We start from the raw sequence: 22,791 nt of genomic DNA, 5'->3' as shown, positions 1-22,791 counted from the left end.
AAATAGCTGTTTAACGTTTATGGACTGGAAAAGATAACAGCTAACGAAAGCAGAGGACCGACTTTGGTAACCATGTAATATGACTGAGCCTATCACTCCTTCTGAATATCATCCACCATGGTTGTGCCGTATTTAGAGATGAATACTTCGTAAGCCTGTGGGTAGATTCATGCATCAATAGCGTTCTGTTGACATTAGTTGTCTTGGATGCTAGAAATACATCAATAGTATTGGAGTGGAATTCTGTTCAAGATGTATAAATCAGGGCATGAATGCACCAGAATAATGAAACATGAAACACAACAAATGTCATGATCAACATCAATTTATTCTTCGTATCTAGAAGTCTTCATAAAGCAAATAAAACGTTCTGTTGACATGTGTTGGTATCTACAAAGCATAAATATTACAGTTTATACAATACCATTAAAATTGGTAAAGATTTCGTAACCTCAACGTTTGAGTCCAACCTGTCACCCAAGCATCACTGAGATGCCAGGGGTGAGCAGTCTGGCTTGAGAGGTACTAACTCGCTGTGCAATTAAAAAAATATCTGTACATAATTAGAAGTGGATCATCGGCTGTCTTATACAGACGTACTGTAAGGCTTCACACGACGTCAATGGTGTTCAAACCATTGTTCTCTTCAGCTCAGTTCTCTTTTTGCTTTCCTCATGACACTGAAAACAGATACGTGACCAGCTTCAACTTCTTCCTTTCTGGAAATACTTGAAAAATGCTTTTGTTTCTTTGAAAACAGTCAAATTCAGCATTGGTGATGAATTTACACCAATCAAGCCTAGATACACATGTAAAGAGAATTTACAAAGATTCTACGTCAATCACACATTAACCATAGGCATTTGAAAACATTACCAAGCATGTGGGCCGAAAAAAATGAGGTTGCCTTTGTGTAATGACCATCTTGATATTGATCTGACCAAGAGTTCCAGTTAAACACAGAAAATCCATAGTCATGATAAGACAAGGAGCAATTCAAGTTTGTTGTCCTGCATCAAATTGTAACAAAAGCCCTTCACCATTAAGGCTCAGCATGAAAGAAAGTGTATAACACGTGACACTTTCGTCACATTTTCACAGTCCAGTCCGCCTTGAACAAAATATGTGACAACATAAATGACGTATGGCTTGAGCGGCAGAATGATTTTATATATATATAAAAAACTGAATTCTTTGGGTCATAACATCATGAAGGAACTACAGTTCAGTCAGGGATGAAATGTCTAAAATTAAAAACAAAAACTCTGAGCTTAGTCAAAAACATTCCAGACTCATTTCTGGAGGCCAGTTTGGTTGCATTTTTAAAGTTAAATTAAATGATCGCTGTTCGAGGTGAATTTACACAGTACTGTGTGCTCTGGACAGCTAACAGCTAATGAACAAAGGCAGCAGCTATAGATGATGATGCGAAGGGACTGACTCCTGAGATGGCTGCAGTGTGGGGGACACAAACTTCATGGGTCATACGGTGTTTGGTCCCATGTCGCTTTAGAAAAACTGAAAAATTCTAACCATAAACAAACAGAATTAGAGTCCGTTTCAACAGTTGCCAGGGCGGCAGCAGCAGCAGTACAGATGCATTTATGCATAAATGCATTCTGAGGCTTGTTTTCATCTTTGTCACAGCCCTGTCCACCCCAATACTAAAACGTCACCTAAACAAAAACTGAGACATTGAACTGTAAAAAGGTGTATTAAAAACTTAAATTACAATGGACTGTAGATGGATGATGAGAAAGGTACCGGCAGAAACAATCTCCTGCATTGGAGCACTTCCTTTCACAAGTGCTCCAAAGTAAATCATAAAGATTCTTGGCGGAGGATGAGAGACCTCTCCCTTTATTGGCCTCTGACCTCTACTGTCTAGTTTTACTCCAAACTGCTGGACCTTGATGCTTCTCAGAGGTAAGATGGATCTTTTCAGTTGCTGATGGTAGCTGCGGGTACGGAGGCAGTGGCAGGAATGCGTGGCATCTTCTTGACTGGACTGGGAACATGCTGGAGAAGATAAAATCTTTTTTTTTTAAGTGGAAAATTCTAATATTTTGTCATTAAGTATGTGATCTACTTTTTCTAAATTCCAACAAAAATGTAAATGCTGAAGATAAACACAGCACCCACCTCCACGCCATCTACAGATCGAACCAGCTCTGGCTCAGAAGGAAGGTCTGTGTCCAAGGGTCTCCGAGCATATTCTCTGCGATGCTTCTCGTCAACTCTGGTCAAGTACCACGTTCCAGGAAACAGATCCTCCACTGGTCCTCGGGGGACGTAGCTTGCTGTTTGAATAGATTAAAAAACATAGCGACCTCAAAACTATGACAGTAGGGCGACAGTGAAGGCATTTCAGTACCACGATGGACAGTTATTTTAATAGTCTCAGCTAGTGTAAAGGGCAGGTTTACCGAGGTGATGCGTGTCTTCTCTCAGCTGCATGTTCTCAGAGAAAACTGCAGGTGACACCTTCTTCCTGGAGTCTAGTCTCAACTTCAGGTCACTCATACTGGCGACAAGTTTGTCCAGGGTGGAACCTGGGAAAACAGGGCAACCGCATATTTTAAACAAAATTGTGGGAAATGGCCTGCTTGTCTATACACATCAGGAGCAACGCGATTACATACATAACATCTGTGGCATGCAAGGCACAGTAAGACCTACAGTCTGGTGAGCAAGAAGCATATAATCTCACTGGTACTTGAACACTTTCAAGCTGTTTCTTGTTTCTTCTTTGTCTTGGAAGTAATTTAGTATTTGAACACGCTCACTTGTGGTGTTGCCATTTATCAGGGACGTGTTGTGCATTTACATGAAAATAAATGTGGGCACAGATGAGGCTAAATTCCTGCCTCAACTTCTCACTGACCTGGCGTATGATCCTGTGTGACTCTTAGGGAATAAAGAGTTGCTGCAAATCCAGATCCATATGAGAAGACTCCGACCCTCTGACCTGCAATCTGTGATGCTGAGTGTCTGCGAAATAGCAGCAAAGATTTAACTCCATAAAGTTCAACAAAGAGATGTTAATGTGCATCGAAACATACTGTGCTATAAGAGATGCGAGGCAACCATAGACTGAGGGGGTGTACATGTTGCCGTTCTGGTTGGAGATGAGAAGCGAGGGCTTGGTTTTCCTCTCAAAAAGGTCTGTACTGGCCTTCATGAAGGCCTTCTCCACATCTCGGTCAAAGTAGGTCTCTTCTGGTTTCACACCTCTGCCAAACAATGCACACATTGAATTATGCACTTTCAGTTCACTTGGGAACCTTTGTAGCATAGATAAATGCACATTATGTTAAGGAAACATACATAATGTGTGACTTCAAAATGGAGGAGTCAGTTCAGTTCAACACGCTGAATAAGTAAATACAACAAGTAGCATGTGTACCTGAAGGAATCAAGGCCAACGAAAGGTCCAGCCTCAGTGTCAGGGTTAGGATGGTTCAGGAAGTCATTTAGCATTAGCCTGGCCAGCGACTTCTGTACCAGTTTACAGTATGGCGAGTGGAAGACCAGAAAACCAAAATCCTCAAGGCAGAAGCGTTTCTCTGAACCACCTGACAAGAAGAGGAGAGATGAATCAGCATTTAACAAAGGACATGTTACTAAACATGTAACCAGAGCAGCTCAACACCACTGGAGAACCAGTTGTTTTTGTTGGCCTGCATTTAAGGTGTAGGCCTCGTCGATTTAAAGTGAAGTCACCAATTCCCCTACAATGGGAACACAACATGAGGCCACTTCCTCCTCAAAACAAGTTCAAACAGACAAAATAAATTCCAAGTCTAATGGAGGAATGACAATCCCAAATTTTGGTTTTCACTATTGGTCAGCTAGCCTACACTGCACCACATTCCGGTCAAATTTTAATGAACAAGTGGCCTGACCTGATGGGTGGAGTTGAAATGTATGGATCTCTCTCTTTGCCAGCTCACCTTTCACCATGTAGTTCGTCACACTATTAGAATTTGGGTCCAGAAATATTTTGGTTTAAATGATTTTTATCTTCGCCAACCACCTTTACCAACCATCTATATGAGATGATGCAGTTAACCAATGGTCCTGAGGGGCTATCCCATGGTTTAAAGATGTCTTGAATAGATACAAAATTCCAAACATTTGAACAGCTGTCTGAGGAGTTATATCTCAATAATAGTAATTTAACAGATTTCTGCAACAAAAACATTTTATTCAGTCTAAAATTTCCCTGCTCCAAACAAAACCCTGGTGGATGCCACCCTTCCTCTACATCCATCTGGGAAACATTTGAGATCAATTGTATACAACCTGCTGATATAACAACATATAAGATGAAAGGTGACTGGGAAGAGGACTTGAATATTTCGATCTCTGATGACATGGTGTGGGACTTTATCCTTGCTTTCGTTAGCCGAACTTCAATCTGTGCCTGACATTGTTCGATTCAGCTTGAAAGTAGTGCAACATGCCCACATGACCAAGCCAAATGTGGGAGCGTCAGACCATGAGACTAGACACATTATGGAAGGACAATTTCCAGACTCTGTCTTTACTGACTAAAGACAATGTTGAAGCAAACCCCCTGCTGGCTCTGTTTGGGAGTGCAGACAAAGACATTGTTGGTTTGATGCCTAACAAAGAAACAAACCTGGCATGCCATACTGCTGGGGTGGAGGGATACTGCCCCGCCCACACGCGCTCTATGGGTGAGGGACATGTTGCCATGCTTGAGTCCCGAAAAGAACAGTTACTCAGCAATTCTTCAGATACATTTCGAAAGATCTTGAGGCCTTTCTAGTCTCACTTTGAGAATCTTAAGTCACTATGAATTCACACCTTGACCATCTTCTCTGATCTAAATAAGTAAAAGTCTCTTTTACTTCATGTCTGTTTGAGTCCAGCCACATCTGACACCAAGCTTTAGTTTGGTGTGTAACAGTTATTCATAAACTGCTTTCTTCATTTCAACAGCAGTGTCTTGAATCTGAAATCTTGAAATCTGTTTATTGGTCTCATGGTTGAAAGACTGAGGGTGGGGAAGGCAGGGTTACTTTATTTCTTTCTTTTTTTTCCTTATGGTAGCCAACATACTCTGCGTAGGAACAGGCTTCTCTTGTTCTAAATGAGCATTTGTTACGCATGTCATACATGTTTGTTACTATAATTAATAAAGATATTTGCCAGAAAAAAAGAGAATATGTGCTTAAGGTCTTCATAGTGAAACTCGAAACTCAGTTCTCCTTTCCTTTTGTACACGCACGGTCATCTTGTTCCAGTGTGCTCTTTGGTCAGTAAAGCCAGACAAGTGAGCTGCATAAACAGCTTTAAGCCCTCTTAACCAATTAGACTTCTATGAGTCAGTGACACCATACCTCTGAAGACATGAAAGCAGGCATCTGTTGAAGAAGTTGTACTCACCTCTTTGCCACTGGGCGTGGATCTTGTTGCGGTACACAGAGTAGCAGCGATCCAAGGCACTCAGGTAGCACTCAATAGACAGCTTGCCATCCACAACAGGGTACTCTGACACCAGGTCAGGCTTGTAGAAGTCATAAGCATGCTGCATGTGGGTCCCACGCAAGCCTGCAATATTAACACAGCTCTATAAGCCTTGGAAAGTGTCTCTACAGATCTGACCTGAATATGATAGGCTGTCACTCATGCTGCTGATGATCACATCGCAGCAGAAATGTCATTTTATCTACAGCTATCCCATCATCCTCTATCAATTTTACCCCTCTGATCACATCACATGCTTCATCAACCAAGCGACCTCATCAGTCAGCCAGTAATACAATCAAGATACCGAAAAACAATACTGACCACGTTCAAAGGCTAAAGGAGCATTCGGGCCAATCAACATGGCCACGGCTCCAGCACCGCCAGTCGGCCGAGCACTTCCTGTGGCGTAGACAGCAATGTCCCCCGCTACCACCAAGGCATAACGCCCTGCAGAAAGACATGATGGAAGTTAAAAGACAAATAATGGCACTTACTTTGATGTTTACAGGCACGGTTGGCTTAATGTAACTACAAAATACATTGTGCCCAGTAAATAATATGAGCCGTTTGTTTTCACAACACATTATGTGAAAATTTCACCAGAAAAAGCATTAAATTCAACCGTAGAAATATTATATAAATGTAACATTAGGAACAAATTACTTGACTCACCATCCCATGAGCTGGACTCAACCCAGTTAACAGCATTAAAGAGTGCTGCAGTTCCACCATAGCAAGCATTTGTGGTGTCAATACCCTCGACATCAGTGTTGCCAGAGTCCTCAAACAGCTGCATCAGAACAGTCTTCACTGATTTCGATTTGTCAATAATGCTCTCGGTGCCGACCTCCAGGCGTCCGATACAGTCGTAGGACAGACCGTTCTTCTCCATCAGCCTCTGGACCACGGTGAGACACAGGGAGTTGATGTCCTCGCGGTCGGAGCAGAAACCCATGCGGGCCTGTCCGAGACCGATGGTGTATTTTCCAGCAGGAACGCCATCGAACTGCTCTAGCTCAGACTGATCCACGAACTGGGCGGGGAAGTACAGTTCCATGGCAATGATTCCCACATCTTTGGGCCACGGTCCCATGCAGCTGATCGAGGCGGAGCCAGGCATCCTGAACACAAATTTGGAGATGGTCAATGTTCAGTGGTCCAATGAGTACAAATTGCTTTGTAATAGATATTAGGCGACTGAAAGCGCTATAGACTTGAATGTTCAATGGTCATACTCAAGCTCAAGGTCAAATGAGGTGGGCTGGCAAGAACCATCTGTTAATAATGGACAAATTACCATTGCAGAACAATTTTATAACCATGAATCGAGAGAACATGTGACATTCTTCTTTTGACATTTGTCACAAGGACCCAGAGTCTCTGTTTATAGCATGTTTGTCAGCAGACGTTATTGCTGAAGCAACAAGTCTGCTTGCCAACAGTGTTCAATACCCCAATATTTTTGTTGCTCGTTTAATAAAGCAAAACTAGTATCACCGTCTTAGTTACTACTATATACCAGTAGGGCCGCTGTGCTTTCAGTGCAGTACTGGGACGTTTGGCATTCGGAGGGCAGGAGCAACAGTCAAAGTCAACACGCTAAATTACCTGTTCAAACAGGGCAAATGAGTAAAACGAAAATTCAAATTGTCAGCGTGCACTGAAGATAACAGGCGGCGGAATAACTGGGTGAAAGGGCGTGAGGAATTCCTGGCGCTGCTACTCGGTCAATGACCCCTAAATAAACGGACAAAAGCTACGACACCTTTAGCCAATTGGTTTGCTAAACATGTATTATCATTTAAAGGAAACGTTTCCAACTACCCGTAGACTCATGTTGGGGTATTTCCGCCAAGTGTCAATGGAGGTACAGTGAGTTGTTAGGTATTAAACATAACAACATGACATTCCAATGTAAAATCGCAAAGGTGACATAAATATCCAACATATTCATCAACCATTACTTTCATTAACTAATATTTATAGCATATACACATTCATTGACGAGTCAATGAACGGTTCAGCAGCGCTTAAACATTACAATAAACACAAAACACTGCCTCGTGAAAGGTCGTCATTGTACCCGACTTCGTTAACTGTCTAGCCCGGGGTTTCATCCAGAACTTTTCTTGCTTGTTTTTGCTTGCCACCAACACGGCTTTCTTGTACAAAGAGAGTCAGCTGTGAAACCGAAGTCACTGTTACAGAAGAGTGCGGTGACTCGATGACCTACCCGGACAAAATAGCTGACGGAACGTCTTCCTTTCTGACTCACTTGGTGGAACAGCATGAAGCTCAAGGCCAGCGAAATCACTGACACGATAACAAGTTTCGAGTGAGCGTATACAAAATTGATTCTCACCTGTGTATTATGGCGTAAATTCCAAAAATGGTAGAAGTTGCCACTAGAACGTGGGTTTCCGGTCCTCCACTAACGTCCTCCTTGGCTGCCGTGTATTTATGTACAGGCACAGCGGTAGGGTGGAAGTCCCGCCCTCCATCAAGTGACTGTCATTACGTCCAATGGCAGTACTCACGCAAGCACGTCAGCATGCGGCGCTCCGAAGTCCCGCTCCGATTAGCCAGTCAGGAACCGCGGGACTAAAACCACGCGCCAGTGCTCTGTCTGAGGACCAATGGCGTGAATTGAACGATGTCTGGTGAGAGAGCCGGACCAATCACGGCGCCTAAATAATTCGTAACGAGGCTGGGGCTACGATGGGCTGCGATCGTGGATAGCGTGTCCATGACAACCCGATCACCTGGGCAGTGTCGCGTTTCTGTTCATCTGTTTCAACAAGTTGTATTATTTAAATAAAATTGAGATAGACTTAAACATTTTCAATTCAGATGGAACCGTGTGGTCAGAGCCAGTGGTCATTAACTTTTCATAACAAATCACGTTCATGTTACAACTGAATAAACAAACGTCAACTCAAACACTGCACAAAATTAAACTGATGGAGTTTAGTCAGGTTGTGTAAGGACTTCTGGGGAGCTGGAAATTATTATTATATAGAAGTAATTCATCATCCATGACATATTTTTTGCATTTTTTTTAACTTCACAGCTGTAGAAAGTCAGAAAAAAGGCTTATTTGAACATTTGATCACCCACACAAGCGACAACAGGAGAGCCGCTTCGATCTAGTCAAAACTAGAGTGTAAAAGATGGCAGGAAGGATGTGATGATTTGAAGATAGTTGCTTCCATGTAGGCTGGTATTTAGAGAAAAAGTCAAATAGATGGAGGAATTCCGTTTCCGAAGTTTCCGTTAGCTTAAGATAAGCAGTCTTCCACTGTGTGTGTTCATGGTTAAAATATATTATTCAATTTTGATTTCTCCATCTCGCTTTTTGTCTACAACACAGAGGAAATGCAAATGAATTTTTGTATCAGAATTTTTATTTGATATAAAAATCTAGATGATACATAAGAACAATACATTTGACAACTTCTCTCAAAGCAAAACAGCCAAGTTCAGATTTAACAGCATATTTTGTACTTGTGTTTTTCACACCATCAATAAGATCAAAAATGAGATCGTAAATAAATCACAGCTTTCTTTTTTTGCCCCATTAAAACGTTTGAGAAAAATAGTGTTGATTGACATAACAAGCACACAACAAGCACCTCAGTGGGGTGCGCAAATAAATGTGCAACGTGACAGCAAAAAGCTTTTATCGAAATGTCGCCGAACAATTCACAAATTGAGCTGTCTCTTCAATAGAACTGGAACACAAAACTTGTTTTCTCATCCGAGTTCAAGCAGCGGATAAGATGGGATGGCAGATCATTTAGATGCACAGGTCTAGTTCGTAGGATTCAAACATTACAACGTTTGGAACAGAACGAAAACAGATTCCAACATTTTAACTCAGTTATTCAAAGTGAAACAGGTTATGGTGCAAAAAATTCTGACTGATGTTGAGGTTGAACTTCATTGATTACTGCCCATGTCATCCCAAACAAACATCAGCTTCCTGCCTGCATTGGTGTCCAACTCCTGCAAATCAACAAACAACAATTTATGAAAGGCCATCTTCCATTTGTTCCATAACACCTATGTTATTTCCAGGTCATTACATCACATAGCCTGATGACCATATTATAACCATTGATCCGCCACGTTTTGTTGTATTTCACTTAAACAAGAGAGATTGGAAGACATCTTAAAATGTTTATTTGGCTATATATTTGAAGGCATCATTTGATTTTCAGTGTAAACTGTTTCCATGTATATAAAAAATGAGCTCAGTTTGATGCCCGCAAGCTTTCACTGTCCTGACTGTCCTGATCATCATGCTTGCTCTCACAGCCCTGACCTTTACAGCAGGAAATAACGCAAACACATTGTGCTTTAATCTTCAAACTTGTTTTAATAAGCTGCAGCAGACCAACAGAGAACAAGAGGAGCTGGAGTTTAGAAAGAGGTACACAAACACAACTTACTTTTAAAACAGAGCTCATTGAGTGGAAGAGATTAAATGAAGTTATCAGAAAGAAATGGGTGAATGAATGGGTGAAAAAAGGTACGTAAAGACACCCACTCCATGTTTTATTCTCACCTGACCATCTCTGCTCATCTGGACATTCTTGTTATCGTTCCACTGGTTTTGGATGTGTTTGGTGCAGTGGAAAGAAACATGCTCTTTTTTGATCCATTCAACCTTGAAGACCCCTCCGAGTCCAGTGAAGCCCCAGTCATGGCAACTGTCCCAGGTAACTGTTGATGTCATACGAGCATAGCCCTGTGGTTTGTTCAAACAGTCCAAAGAAAAACAAAGAAATACAATTAGCAAAAATGGCCCACATGCTCTGCACATAACAGTGAATGACTGTACCTGAAAGTGTCCAGAACTTTGAACAGAGAAGAAGAGAATGACGGGGTGGTTCTTCTGGAAGGCTTTGACTAGTTTGGTCTCGTTGTTGGGTGTGGTGGACCAGATCCCTTTCTGCTGAGAAACCTCTATGTTTCCTGCATTGCTGCTTTTCATAATGAAGTAGCGGGTTGTTGAGAAGGACAGTTGTGGAGAATAGGACCTTAGATGTTGCTGAAAATTAGAGAATAAATATGCTGTAATATGTTTGGGTCACCAGCTTGTGCATGCAACTTAGACCAGTATGTTAGAATATTTGGATTTGAAAAGAAGCATGTTCTTGTGCCATCTCTATACATGGCTGTCTACACTGAAGCTGAATTAATTTACGTACAGTACGTCAGATCAGTACTGATCATCTTTTGAAATGGACTTGGAACAAACCTTCCCAGAGAAGGAGGCTCCTTGGTTGCATGAAGGACTGCCAGAGGTATTACTGTACCTTTTCTGTGGAACTTTGGTGGCAGATGCCACCCTAAAAAACAGAAGAAGTTTAAAACACTGGCCTTGCTTTTGGCAGAGACAATAAGGATTGTAATGATTCACTAAATACTTGTACTGTGATGTGTCGGGGGTTGATGGGAATTTGCTTCTGGGGTTTCTCATCTTGATCTGGTCATCCTCTGCTGCCATTGGTCGTGGTCTCTGGCCAATTCCAACGGGCTGGAGCAGGCCGTCCAGCTCTTCCTGCACTGACAGCACCTTAAAAAAACAGTGTCATTGAATTAGAGAACCATAGATAATGAGACATTTTCTTATTTGATTTAACAGCCAGATTCAGTCAAATATGAGTGACTATTCATATTCAGTTATCCTTATATTTTAATGTCTCTGTAATTAAAAAGGAAAAACGCCAAAGTAAATCAGATTTGCCAAATTAATATTGACAATAACCACTTAAAAAGAACAGCTACTTTCTATAATGTCCAAAAATCTAGAAGACAAAAAGCAAAGTGGAGTAAATCTTACATTGACCACGGTGTGAATGAAGGCTTCGTCTTGTAAGGACCAGGGTTTGGAAGGGTAACGGATGCGTTTTAAGAATAGGCTGTGCCACCTCCGCTTAAGTTCTGACACTAGTTCAGCAGCCTGTGGACAGAAGCACAATAGTATATATGAGCAACTGAAATGAAATGTACAATACGGGTGAAATTTTCTCAGCTATGAGATAGATTCAACAAATTACATAAAAAACAAAACAAAACAGGAAGCTAATTCCTTGATCGTGTCTCCCCTGAAATTATTACAGTTTCAAACATGTTTTAATATAAGATCAGAGTTTCTGCTGATATTAGCAAATCTCATTTCAATTCATTTCAAGCCCATATCCAACTGCAGATACTTTCATACACGGATTGTAAGAAGCATTTCACAACGCCAACATTTAATATTGGAACATTTAAATCTAACTGTCAGGCGGCTCAAGACAATTTACGGCTATTTAAGTCAACACAAAGTGCTTCGCATAATGAGAACACAACAGAAAATGCAAATGTACAAATATTAAACACACCGCATTAATGGCTACTGTGCAAAGTCTGTACAGCCACACGCAGCAAAATGCACCTTTGGTTTACTGTTGACGGGCTCCTGGGTTGTGAATACTGTAATTTAAAACGATACAGCACTATTTTTTTCTTGTGGGCTGAACCCTGGGCTAAAACAACAACACGGCTAATACAGGGAGCCTAGGTCGGCGCCCCGTCCGGTCGGTCCATAGTACTGAGGCGGAGGTAGATGGGACAAAAGAGCACGATTACTGACTACTGAGTACTTGCCGAGACAGAGTACCGATATATTTGTAATAATTTTCATGCCTATGAACATTAAAGTTAATGCCTTTTCAAGCCATTTCAGACCGGGCTTTTCACGCTTTTTAATGACCTGCTTCAAATTTTTAAGATTCAGACAAAGAATTTTAAATTTGCAGCACACGTTCCCACCTCTTTGTCCATGTGGAACACAAGCCAATCATCAATCCTCAACTCAGCTACTTCCTCTGCCTCACTATCACTGTCATTCAGTGGGGCCTCTGAAAGAGACATGAAAACAAAGTCAGGTCAACATCTGTGGTTCTTCCCAGTCATGTATCATTGTAAGGGTTAACATGGATATGAGGACCTTTCTGGGAAGCAGAATCCTGCAGGGCAGGAGCAAATGTTCTGGCACAGCCACCGAATATGGCAATCGTGATGGGTGTTACTAAGGAGCAACAGCGCACACTGGCCACCCTGTTGATTCGGCTCATCTCATCGTAGATCAACCAGTCGGTGGGAAGCTGGGGGTCCAACTTGCCTGAAGTGCTCTGAATATCAAACAAGCAACAACGTGACATAGCAGTACAGTAAAGGATATCTAACCTTACCTTATCTATCGCAATAAGAGATCAATGACAAGCAACAGTCAGATGTCACATGTTGATGTTTTGTGCTCCCAGGATTGTGACCATAGTCAAATGTGAGCTTCAGTTGTGGGTCTTAAGAGCTTCATAGGAGGAATATGTTTGAAAGATCAATGCTTAATAAATTAAACAGTTCCAAAACACAAAGTAAATTGCAGTTTCATAATCCTTAGTCATTTTTACCAACAGACTAGTCACAGTGTCTAAATATGAAGTTTGAATTCTTCTTAACTTTCAGAGGGTTTACGAGTGGGTATGTGCATATTTAAATTACGTGTTAACTCATCTACGAAGTGATCCTCCAGACTGCAAACGACAATTTAGGTCTGCAAAATACCACAAACACACCAGTTTGGAGGTTTGTTCCTATGAATATGCCATTAGGATGTGTTGTGATGTCATCATGTGTCCCTACTCTACCTTTGCAATAAACAAGTTCATGATGTTGTAAAGGGCTTTTGCATCCCTAAGCAGCAAACCACAAGACTTTTTGTGTTTTTCACGCTATTTGCTCCTGTTGTGTTCATTTTAAACAGACATAAAAGTATTATTTGTGATTTACCACTCATTACTGACAACCTGACCATTTCAACTGCCCTCTTACCTTCTTCAGCTGGTAGTGACTTAGGATGGACGTGGGGTGAAAGAGAACCTTTTTTTCCTTGTTTGTGGATGGTCTAGATCCCTCCTTGTTCATGTAAACCAGATTGGGGTACATGCCGGCCACCAACGCAGCCTTCACTACCGCCCAGTTGTCCGAGTTCATGTTCACATCACGGATATCGCAGCCCCCATGAGCGCGCACAAATCCTGGCGAAGAAGATGCTCCATTCAAAACAAGGACGCAAAATATAACTCCTGGCCAGTGCTACTTCTGTTCATTAAGTTTTTTTGTGCCAACCAAAACCTTTTGACACAAACGTCCCCATGTATGATACTGAGCTGATGAAACAGCAAATGTGTGAAGTTCATTTTTTAATTGCTGATTTCCACTGTATTTAAAGTTTAAAAAATAAACTATGAAACTCCTATATTGTGTGTGATGAATGATCCGTGTTAATTTTAATAAAGAGAAACTGACCAATTGCACGGAGCTGACCCAGCAAATGAGTTCTCATGCCAAGAATCATGTCCATTGTGGCCTGTGACAAGAAGTTCTTCTCACAAAAAGTCCTTTCGCAACCATCGGCACAGGCCTTCTGCCATGCCTGAAAGCAAACAGAAGAAAACAATGCCCTGCAGGTTTTGTACAATAAACTTTGTGCAGTCATTGACAGTAATTTGTTTTTTTCAAACAAAAATGTGTTTGACAAATGATAATTTAAGTATACAAATTAAAAGTGTCAAGTTCACAACAGTTGAGATGGACAATTCTGGCATAATTTGGAGGACAAATTAGTTATATTTTTACTATATAGTTTTACTGTTATGAAGTAACAGTATCATTGAACCTTTATTTTGTGAGATCAACCATCCTGTCTGAGAGTGGGAACTAACCTGGAAGATTCTGAGTAGAGCCATGTGATCACTGTAGGTGTTGGCGGTGAAGCTGAGGCGGCGGAGGAGAGCAGCTCTCTTGTGAGAGGCCTGAGCAGGTAGAACAAAGGGGTCCCGGTAGCCCAGGGTACAGGCGATGGTGAGGATGGGGTCCAAGCACTTGAGGACCACACCACACAGCACCATCTTGCCCAGATGAGGTTCCACAGGTAGATCAGCTAAATGGTAGCCAAGGTGAGTCAGATCTTCATTCTGGTCCAGCGCATCTATTGTCTGGAAGAGGAGCAGGGAGGACAGCAAGATTTCATGTTTTAATTGTGGGCACTCAATTGTTGGTAAAGAATGGTATCACTGATCTTAACTGTTTTTACCTTCAACATCTGTATAGCAGTTTTGATGGTGTGAACTGGGGGAGGCTGAGGAGCTTTTGATAAGAAGTCTGCTATTGAGCAGAGGGAGGGTGCCAACATTTTGGTCTGCAGACATAGTTCCTAAAAGGGAGTACAGTACATGAATAACATATGAATATTATATGAGGCAAACTGCAATTATATTTATTAACTATTTATTTATCTTGATAACAGCTAGGCAGTAGCAGAGCAACCCACATTTCGTCGACAAAATCAAGGATCAGGGTAGTGACAACATGTTGCTGACCATTGCAGAGCAATCTCTGCCTTTTACCGACAGGATTGACAGACAATCACGGTTTAAAAAAAAACAAGATATATGATATATATATATAATTACAATTGTCATGATAAATACACTTTCATTCTACAATATGTGTTGAACACACTACAGTCTTTCCTGAAACTGTTTTATCATGAAACTTATCAGCGGAATTTGTTTATGTTTAACAATAAACATAGGGCGGTGCGCCATCATGGGTGGGTCATATTCATATATGGCAGTCTAATGCGGCAAGTGTGCCGTTTGTTTATCAAATTTATCGTGAGATGCAAAATTCTCATCACAGGGATTGTTTTTGCCGGTATATCGTGTACAATAAGTTATCGCCCATCCCTAACAGAGTCTAACTTAACTAAAGCCCGCATACCTCTAAGAAACCCTTTGAAATGTTCAAAACAAAACTAAATAAATAGGTGCACATCCGATTTTGGAACGTAGACAACCATAAACTACTAATTTTTATGTGTATTAGCAGATTATTATCCAGTAATTAATGATTACAAAAGTAATGATTACTGTATTGTAACTGTATTGTTGAGTATATTCTACCCTGGAATGGTCACCGAAATCTCACTCTAAACAACACAATGATCATTGTTGACAGTAAATGGCCAAGGTTTATTAATGATTAATATGTGTTCCCCAATCTGCATGACGTTGAAACCAACGACTTCCTACCTGCAGAGCCATCCGTTGCAACTGGGGAACCTGGAACTCCAGCATGCTGTTAAACCTAAGACGACTGTATAGGCGAAAACAAACCCCTGGTCTGCAGCGGCCAGCCCTTAGGAGGGGTAAAGAATTGCTAGTTAAAATATAGTGCCATCAAAAAAATCTTTTTTTATTTGTTTTTAGGAAACCTTCTACATTCCCCAGAGGAGAATGGATAGTGTTTGCAAAAAAAACAATAAAATATGTACGGTTTTTGCATGGTTTTTACCTTCCTTTCCGCTGCAGAGCACTTGCTTTTGAGATCCAAACTGACTTCAACATCGATACATGGCTAATGGTATCAAAGGATTTCTGCAAAAGACTATTTATGTGAAAACTGTTTGTGAAATCACAACATAATTGCTAAAAAAAAGATTGTAGTTCATATACCTCTTTCACTTTTCCTGAATCAATGACAAAGACCACATCATTGATTGTGATGCTCGTCTCAGCAATGTTTGTGGAAAGAATCTGAAAAAAACAAATTTGGGTCAAACACCTGTTTAACAGATTAAATGCATGATGAGCACAAGAATTCATGTAGGAAGTATTTCTGTGCAAAGCACAAACATTTCAGTAAAGAAAAAAGCTAATTTAAATAAAAAGCAAAAATGATGAAATGAGTCATACGAGCTTCCTGACACCAGGTGGAGAAGGCTTCATGGCTCGCTTCTGGTCCATGGCATGCATGTCTGAATGGAGGGTGAACACCTGGTACCTGTGACACACAGACACGCAACTTCACGAAAAAGGTGATGATCACCAACATCCCCTTGTTTAAGCCTCATCTTTGAAGGCTGTCAATAATGAATGTCTAATAAAAGAAAACGGATGAGGAAGTCGTTAGAACCATTAAATAATCGACAGAAAACTTCTCTTCACTGAAACTGAAATCAATTAAACACTGAAATAATAGTCCACTTACTTTTCACAGTTGGTGCAGAACCTTTTATCGTCATAAAGGATTCTGTCTTTGAGAGTCACTATCTCATTGTAGCCAGGAAGAAAAATGAGAACAGCGCCTGCAAGATGAACTCAATCATGTTTGTGTACACTGTCCCACAGGATGGTACACTTTTCACTCTGACCCCAAATAGTCTTGGAAGCATTCATATTGGTGCTGTGCCTTACCTTCGCTGGAGGTACTGCAGATGTAGTAAAGGAGTTCAATAATTAGATCCACATCCACCAGCTCATCGTCAAAACTGTGGTGGTACTGCTTCAGTGTCTCCTGGTCTTCTGCACTGAGCTCCACACTGTCACACTGCACCACCACAGGCTCCTCCACACTTGCAGCCTCTCCTAACAGACTGTGCAAATAAAGTTAGGATATTACTTCAAATATCATCTAGTTACTGTCACAGTGAAACATGCAGGTGTTCTCTGTAAATTACTCATTTTTACCATTATCCTGTTTATCAATATCATATATCAAAGTTTTATCCTCCATTCTCATTGTTCTTCTAATCAGAACTAATAGCATGTGTTAACTTCCCTTACAATAATGAACGGACATGACCTCAGGAGTTAGGATTAATTCTTGTCAGTCAAGTAAGTAAAGTGTTGTTCTCTGATAATGAAAAATATTTACATAATACATTTTTGAAAAATTGTTTTGCTTCATATCTGCTTTTTTCTGAGGGCAGCAGTCAAAGTAAATAGACCTTGGGTCTTTAGCCTCAAACCTTCTTCCAATTTGGAGAATGGAGAACCTCAGGAGGACGGGCCTGGAGGCAACGTATAACATAATGTATTGTGAGTCCAAATAAATTGAGATAAAAATCTTTTTCTAGAGTTTCCCTTGACGTCACTCACACAGAAAATAGAGGTGTCTGCATTCATTCAACCAGTATTAAACACAAAATCACAATATGATTTAAGGCATATTCTAATGTTGAAACACTGCACAATCATCACTCACAGTTGATAAATTAGATGTGTGTGTGAGAGACTTGGTGATTCCCCTTCATTCCAACTTAATTTTTAACATGTAGTTTACTGTTACACCTTGGGCTCTCGACAAAGGCAATTTCAATGACCTCTATGTGTTGCTCAGAGATTGCAGAACTCACATCTGAGATTGAAGAAGATCCAATGCCTCTGTCTGCTGGAAGTGGGTAGCAAAGTCTATAGCAGTCCTGTGACGAGACAGAATTGTACTAAAAAGAGTCAAGTACGTGAGAAGGATTCAGAAATCATCCTCCCTACCATCCATTTGAAGATTTCTTATGAACATCGGCCCCCATGCTGAGCAGCTGCTCCACTTGTGAGACTAACCCTCTTCCTGCGGTGACCATCAGAGCAGTAGCTCCTGTCTCACTGTGAGTGTAGTCCACTAAATTAAGAAAAAGGGGAAAAAAATCATACAGATATTCACAAGTCTCTGTTGTGATCACTGCACAAACTGTTTCTTTTTCTTGAAACCCACTACGAAGCAACACAAATCTTGTGTTGCATCTTCTTAAAACATACCATCCACATTCTCATAGTGAATGAGGTTGAAGAGCTGAGTGAAGGCCTCCAGGTCTTCCTTGAGGAAAATGAGGGAAATGCAGGTATCCATCTCTCTATAGAGCCACGGCACCAGCTGCTGTCCAGCTGCATTCATGCCCTATAACCATAAACTCACAGGGTGAATCAGATTTACTAGCTGCATCAGCATCACGATCAGGAAGCGTGCATTAAAAAAGATATGCTATTCTAATCAATTTGTACATTAATCATCCTCATATGAAAAGTGTGCTTGCAGTTCATCCAAATAATCGTATCACCTGACTGTTAGATGGATTGTCCCCTGTTGTCAAGTCATTGCTGTCACCAAGCAGGTCCAGGGAAGAAACTTGAGCGCTCTGTTCTTCATCAACAGAAGTTACCACAGCTTTACACCAGTCTGTTAGAACCTTCCGTTTCTGCTCCTCTGTAAATAGGGCACACAGAATAAGCATGGACCATGAGAAGGGATGTAAATTACAAAGTTCATACAGTAGTAAAATTTTTTTAAATATTTAAAAATCCTCACCTTTTTCTGTCTCTTCCTTATACTTCATTTTGTCCCGGTTGCCAAAGTCAGTCAGTCTGAGAATGTCCTCGAGGAAAAACTCGTTCACAACAAACTGTCTTCCTTTCACTAGAACAGCATTCAAACAGTCAACAAGTGCCACAGTGGGAAAACGTCAGAGTTTTCTAGATCACATACAGTGGATAATGGGGCAGGAGCCAAAGTAGTTCAGGAACAGATCTACATCGAGGGCAGCACTGGAGAGGATCAGTTTGATCGTGGGTGACTTCTGAAGCACTTCCCGCATCTTGGTGAGCAGGAAGTCAGCTAGGCCATCACGCTCATGCACTTCGTCCTGGGAAACACATTTTCAAACTTTTGATGCTTACCTTCTTAACTTTTTTAATACAAAAATGAATTTTACTTTGACGCTGTAATTTTCCCAAAGTATCACTGTAGTAGTTGTAAGTAATTCTGTTACTTCCTGAGCAGTGCAGGTGAGTAGAAGGAAACAGCACAAATATGTGGCTAACTGGCTGTTTGTATACAAGTGTCTTGGCATTCTTATTCGTGCATATATGACATCATTTTTTAACACTTAAAGGTGCTCTTTTCAGGCACCTGTTTTTTTTTTAATCAAATAAATCACAAACAACAGGTATCATATTGGGACTCACCACAATCACGTGCGTGACATCTCTCAAGCTAGCATCTCCCAACATCAGTGTTCGAAGGAAAACTCCACAAGTACAGAAAGTGAGCAGAGTCTTTGGAGACACTCTGTAATGTCACAGAAAAAGGTTCACACAAAGGACGACAGTCACAAGTCACAAGGCAAATGTTTTTGTTGGTGGGTAAATCTAGGATACAGTTTGATTTGACAGTACAGCTTGGTGCCCCTTAAGTTATGTACTTCAGGGGTGGAACTTTGGATTGTGGAAAATGAAAACATACAAGCATGTTGCTTGAAAGGAAAACCAAAACTCAACCTCATGTCAATCATATGAATAGAAAAACTAAAGTTGGAAGTGAACCCTGTTATAGTTACTACCCTGAGATGAGTATTGTGTTGTTACGTACCAGAATGATAGTAGGTTGATGTGACTTTTGCAGATTAAAAAAAAAACACTTAATCTATTGCAAATGCTATTCCAATGTTAAAGGCAGGAAATCACTTAATTCAAAATGAGCATTCAAATCTGTAATTTTTCATATACCTGCTTTTTAGCCTGATATGATATCCGACTGTGTGGCCCACTATTTCTCCACGTTCAGCAGCAACTCTCTCTGCCACAGCAATCGCAGCTAAACGTCTGGGCTGTGTACATATAATTCTAGATGGTACTCCTCTCCAGCAACAGTCGTCTAAGATAAACTGGGGTATCTGGAGTAAAAAAGAAAACAAGTCAGGACAAAAAGGAATTGCGTCATGACAGTTAATATGCATCAGGAGCAAATACATCAAGATTGATGCCCATAACTGATAACGCTTTTTTACAAATATAAAAAAAATATGTACGGTATTTTATTTAAACATACTCCAACTATGTTGAAACAAAACAACAAATCTTTAAAAAAATTCTTGAGACAACATCTCTTTAAATGGAAATGAGGTCATTTCACTGTGTGTGATTACACAAATGATACGCAACATTCAAATAGACAAACCTGTGTAGTTTTTCCGGAGCCTGTTTCTCCCAAAACAAGCACCACCCTGTTCTCTCGGATCAGTTGGGTTATTTCCTCCTGTCGTTCGTGCACAGGCAGTGAACTTCTGAAAGTGTCAAACTCTGATGGGCTTCTCCGCTGCGGGACCAGAGGAATACTGTAGATTAAACGCCCATTTGTCTTGCTCTTGTCTGTGCTGTTATCTGAGAAGGGCACAAAAAGACATGTTGCAAACTCAAGTTTAAAAAATAGCCAATGTGTATAAATTAAGTTCAACAACTTAGTTCACTAGTGACACAGGAAAGCTCACAGAAAAACAATGAAAGATCAAGTCTCCCATAAACACTTGCTTACCATGGTCTGGCACAACAGACCGACTGTCTTCTTTGTTGGAGGCGGGATACCTCTGAAGAAGATTTCTAATTAAGGTTAAGGAGTTGTGACACAGTCGGAGTGGGTAGGTAGGTTGAGAGTTGTATGTGCTACTCTTCTTCTTTATCGTCAAGAAACGACTAGATCCCTTGCTGGAAAAGTAGACAAGAAAGAATTAACAAACAAGATCAATCATTCATCTTCTAAAAAAATATTAGTTGTGGTCAAATAAACATGTAAAAGGTTTAACAAACAGTCCACCTTACCCTGTGCTTTTAGATATGTAACCTTGGGACTGTGCCAGTCGATGAATGAAGGCCCTCTCTGTACTTGTCAGAGAAGATGGAAACTGCATCTCTATTGTATTAGGAGAGATATGTCACATTTTCATCACCAGTGAAAGGACATTTGTGAACAATTCCCTTTAGTTAAATTGTTGACAATACTTGTAAAAAGCAGGAAATCAAAAGTAAGAACCTTTCTCATCGCTTAAGTGAAACCTTTCTAAAGAGAGGCTCACAGAAATCTTGACCTCCTCATCGATGTGTATCTCTTTGAATGATCCAGGAGGGGGAGGTTTTGTTTTCTTGTGGCCTTTGGCTCCTTTCTTTGACATGATGAACTGCAAATCAAAATAAAGTCAATTGAGTGGCAAATACTTGTAAAGATGAAGTGAAATTCATGAGAGAACTGAAGTACAACTCAAATTGCTGCAAAATTTAGCTCAATGCATGAAATTGACAGTATTTTCCTTGTAATGCTAATTATTTGATGAGGGATTTCAAACTTCCCAAACGATTTCAACCATCCGTAACTGGTGGATCTCAAGAGATGCTAGGGTCAGACAGAGGGTGACGCACACTTCCCCTAGAGCCAAGATTCTCCCCAAAGTTTAGGCAATGTTTGGCACAATAAGGCGCTTTCTCGTTCACGTTCTGCCTTATCGTTGAAGCGAAGAAGAATGCCATTTAAAAACCTCACGCATAGATGATAAATCGATTGAACTGCAAACCCTCTTTGACATTCCAGAAGCAATGCCCTGGAATGTTATTTACATATTCATTAAGGAAACTTCATAATTGCTCGGACTGAACTGGACATATTTTCAATGACAACTACTCTGCAGAGCAAGTTCATATACGCCATATGCCCAAACCAACCTAACAGCAGCACAACTTGAACGTGACGTTGAATGAAAAACAAATGCAGACTTTGTACATTAAACCGAAACCAAAGTCTCTGGTCGGATAAGGTGCGTTTCAACGGTACAGAAACTGTGAGTGACTAGCTTCAACTTCAGGCTTAGCAACTTAGCTCAGCGGATGTAAACATGACAATGCAGAGGGACACTATAAACACCGGACAGTACAGCAGTGAATTAGACTGTTTCCCGTCGCAATTGAGGTATTATTCGTTCACAATGATCAAAACAATACCTAGCTTCGCTTGTACAACCAACCTCCCGACAGCCGCAGCGCTCTTCTCCATTTGATAGAAGAACCGCCGGCTGTAGTCAATCAACTACTTCCGGTTCAGAATCGTTAACTTCAAAGTTTCCATATATATATAGAGAGAGAGAGAGAGAGAGAGAGAAAGAGAGAGAGAGAGAGAGAGAGAGAGAGAGCGCGTAAGGATATTTTCCACAAGAAGCCACATTTTTCCATTTGAATGAATTTGGTATATTACTGAATTTAATTATGGACCCCTACAACTTTTTTTTGCATCAATTTGACATTAGTACCATATATCACGATGGTGACTATATTCAAGTTTGTATATCACCTTATTTAAACTAAAGCTCTTTTAATGTCTTGAAAATATTTGTATAAGAATTTCAATTTTATAAGAATTTCAAATACATTCAGAGTAGCGGAAACCCTGGCCATTATATGGCGAAAAACATCCCTGTTTGCTTTTGTTCAGGGATGCCTCCATGTTGTTTTTGTGATCATCCTACCTGCAACGTGTCTTGTGCATCAGTGCTGGTGGGACCACATACATGTGGCCGTTTGGTGACAAGAAACTACACCTGACTACATTCTAGATATGACCTCAGCAAGTTTTCAAGTAAAG

General features: G+C 40.7%; 2 protein-coding genes across 8 annotated transcripts; both read right to left on the bottom strand.

The window, feature by feature from the left end:
• Window positions 1–330: 330 nt before the first annotated feature.
• Window positions 331–7,988, bottom strand: hmgcs1 (3-hydroxy-3-methylglutaryl-CoA synthase 1 (soluble)). 2 transcript variants are annotated; one of them, XM_053873879.1, is made up of 10 exons: window positions 7,862–7,988; window positions 6,172–6,620; window positions 5,821–5,946; window positions 5,416–5,580; window positions 3,407–3,575; window positions 3,063–3,233; window positions 2,885–2,991; window positions 2,427–2,552; window positions 2,143–2,300; window positions 331–2,019 (listed from the first exon to the last, which is right to left on the bottom strand). In XM_053873879.1, exons 2-10 carry the CDS (start codon window positions 6,617–6,619, stop codon window positions 1,942–1,944), a joined length of 1,548 nt encoding a protein of 515 aa, XP_053729854.1. In that variant the 5' UTR covers window position 6,620; window positions 7,862–7,988; the 3' UTR covers window positions 331–1,941. The 2 variants fall into 2 exon arrangements, with proteins under 2 accessions (XP_053729854.1, XP_053729862.1); XM_053873887.1 differs by lacking the exon at window positions 7,862–7,988 and adding an exon at window positions 7,583–7,775.
• Window positions 7,989–9,185: 1,197 nt separating this feature from the next.
• On the bottom strand, window positions 9,186–22,775 carry LOC128762267 (3'-5' RNA helicase YTHDC2). Of its 6 annotated transcripts, none has more exons than XM_053870417.1 (32): window positions 22,676–22,739; window positions 22,155–22,263; window positions 21,196–21,340; window positions 20,985–21,075; window positions 20,701–20,870; window positions 20,347–20,549; window positions 19,896–20,062; window positions 19,356–19,458; window positions 18,877–19,033; window positions 18,700–18,807; window positions 18,452–18,597; window positions 18,153–18,291; window positions 17,889–18,015; window positions 17,753–17,818; window positions 16,812–16,990; window positions 16,606–16,702; window positions 16,311–16,398; window positions 16,071–16,151; window positions 15,910–15,992; window positions 15,648–15,753; window positions 14,648–14,767; window positions 14,277–14,549; window positions 13,861–13,987; window positions 13,384–13,589; window positions 12,500–12,683; window positions 12,322–12,410; window positions 11,348–11,467; window positions 10,938–11,080; window positions 10,763–10,853; window positions 10,343–10,552; window positions 10,067–10,249; window positions 9,186–9,504 (listed from the first exon to the last, which is right to left on the bottom strand). In XM_053870417.1, exons 3-32 carry the CDS (start codon window positions 21,332–21,334, stop codon window positions 9,439–9,441), a joined length of 4,062 nt encoding a protein of 1,353 aa, XP_053726392.1. In that variant the 5' UTR covers window positions 21,335–21,340; window positions 22,155–22,263; window positions 22,676–22,739; the 3' UTR covers window positions 9,186–9,438. The 6 variants fall into 6 exon arrangements, with proteins under 6 accessions (XP_053726392.1, XP_053726365.1, XP_053726375.1 ...); XM_053870390.1 differs by having other exon boundaries at window positions 10,932–11,080; window positions 22,676–22,738; XM_053870400.1 differs by lacking the exon at window positions 22,155–22,263 and having other exon boundaries at window positions 10,932–11,080; window positions 22,676–22,775.
• Between the last annotated feature and the right edge of the window lie 16 nt (window positions 22,776–22,791).

This window comes from Synchiropus splendidus, chromosome 1, assembly GCF_027744825.2.
Source record: "Synchiropus splendidus isolate RoL2022-P1 chromosome 1, RoL_Sspl_1.0, whole genome shotgun sequence".
NCBI lineage: Eukaryota > Metazoa > Chordata > Actinopteri > Syngnathiformes > Callionymidae > Synchiropus > Synchiropus splendidus.
This window is presented reverse-complemented; position numbering and strand designations above follow the sequence as displayed.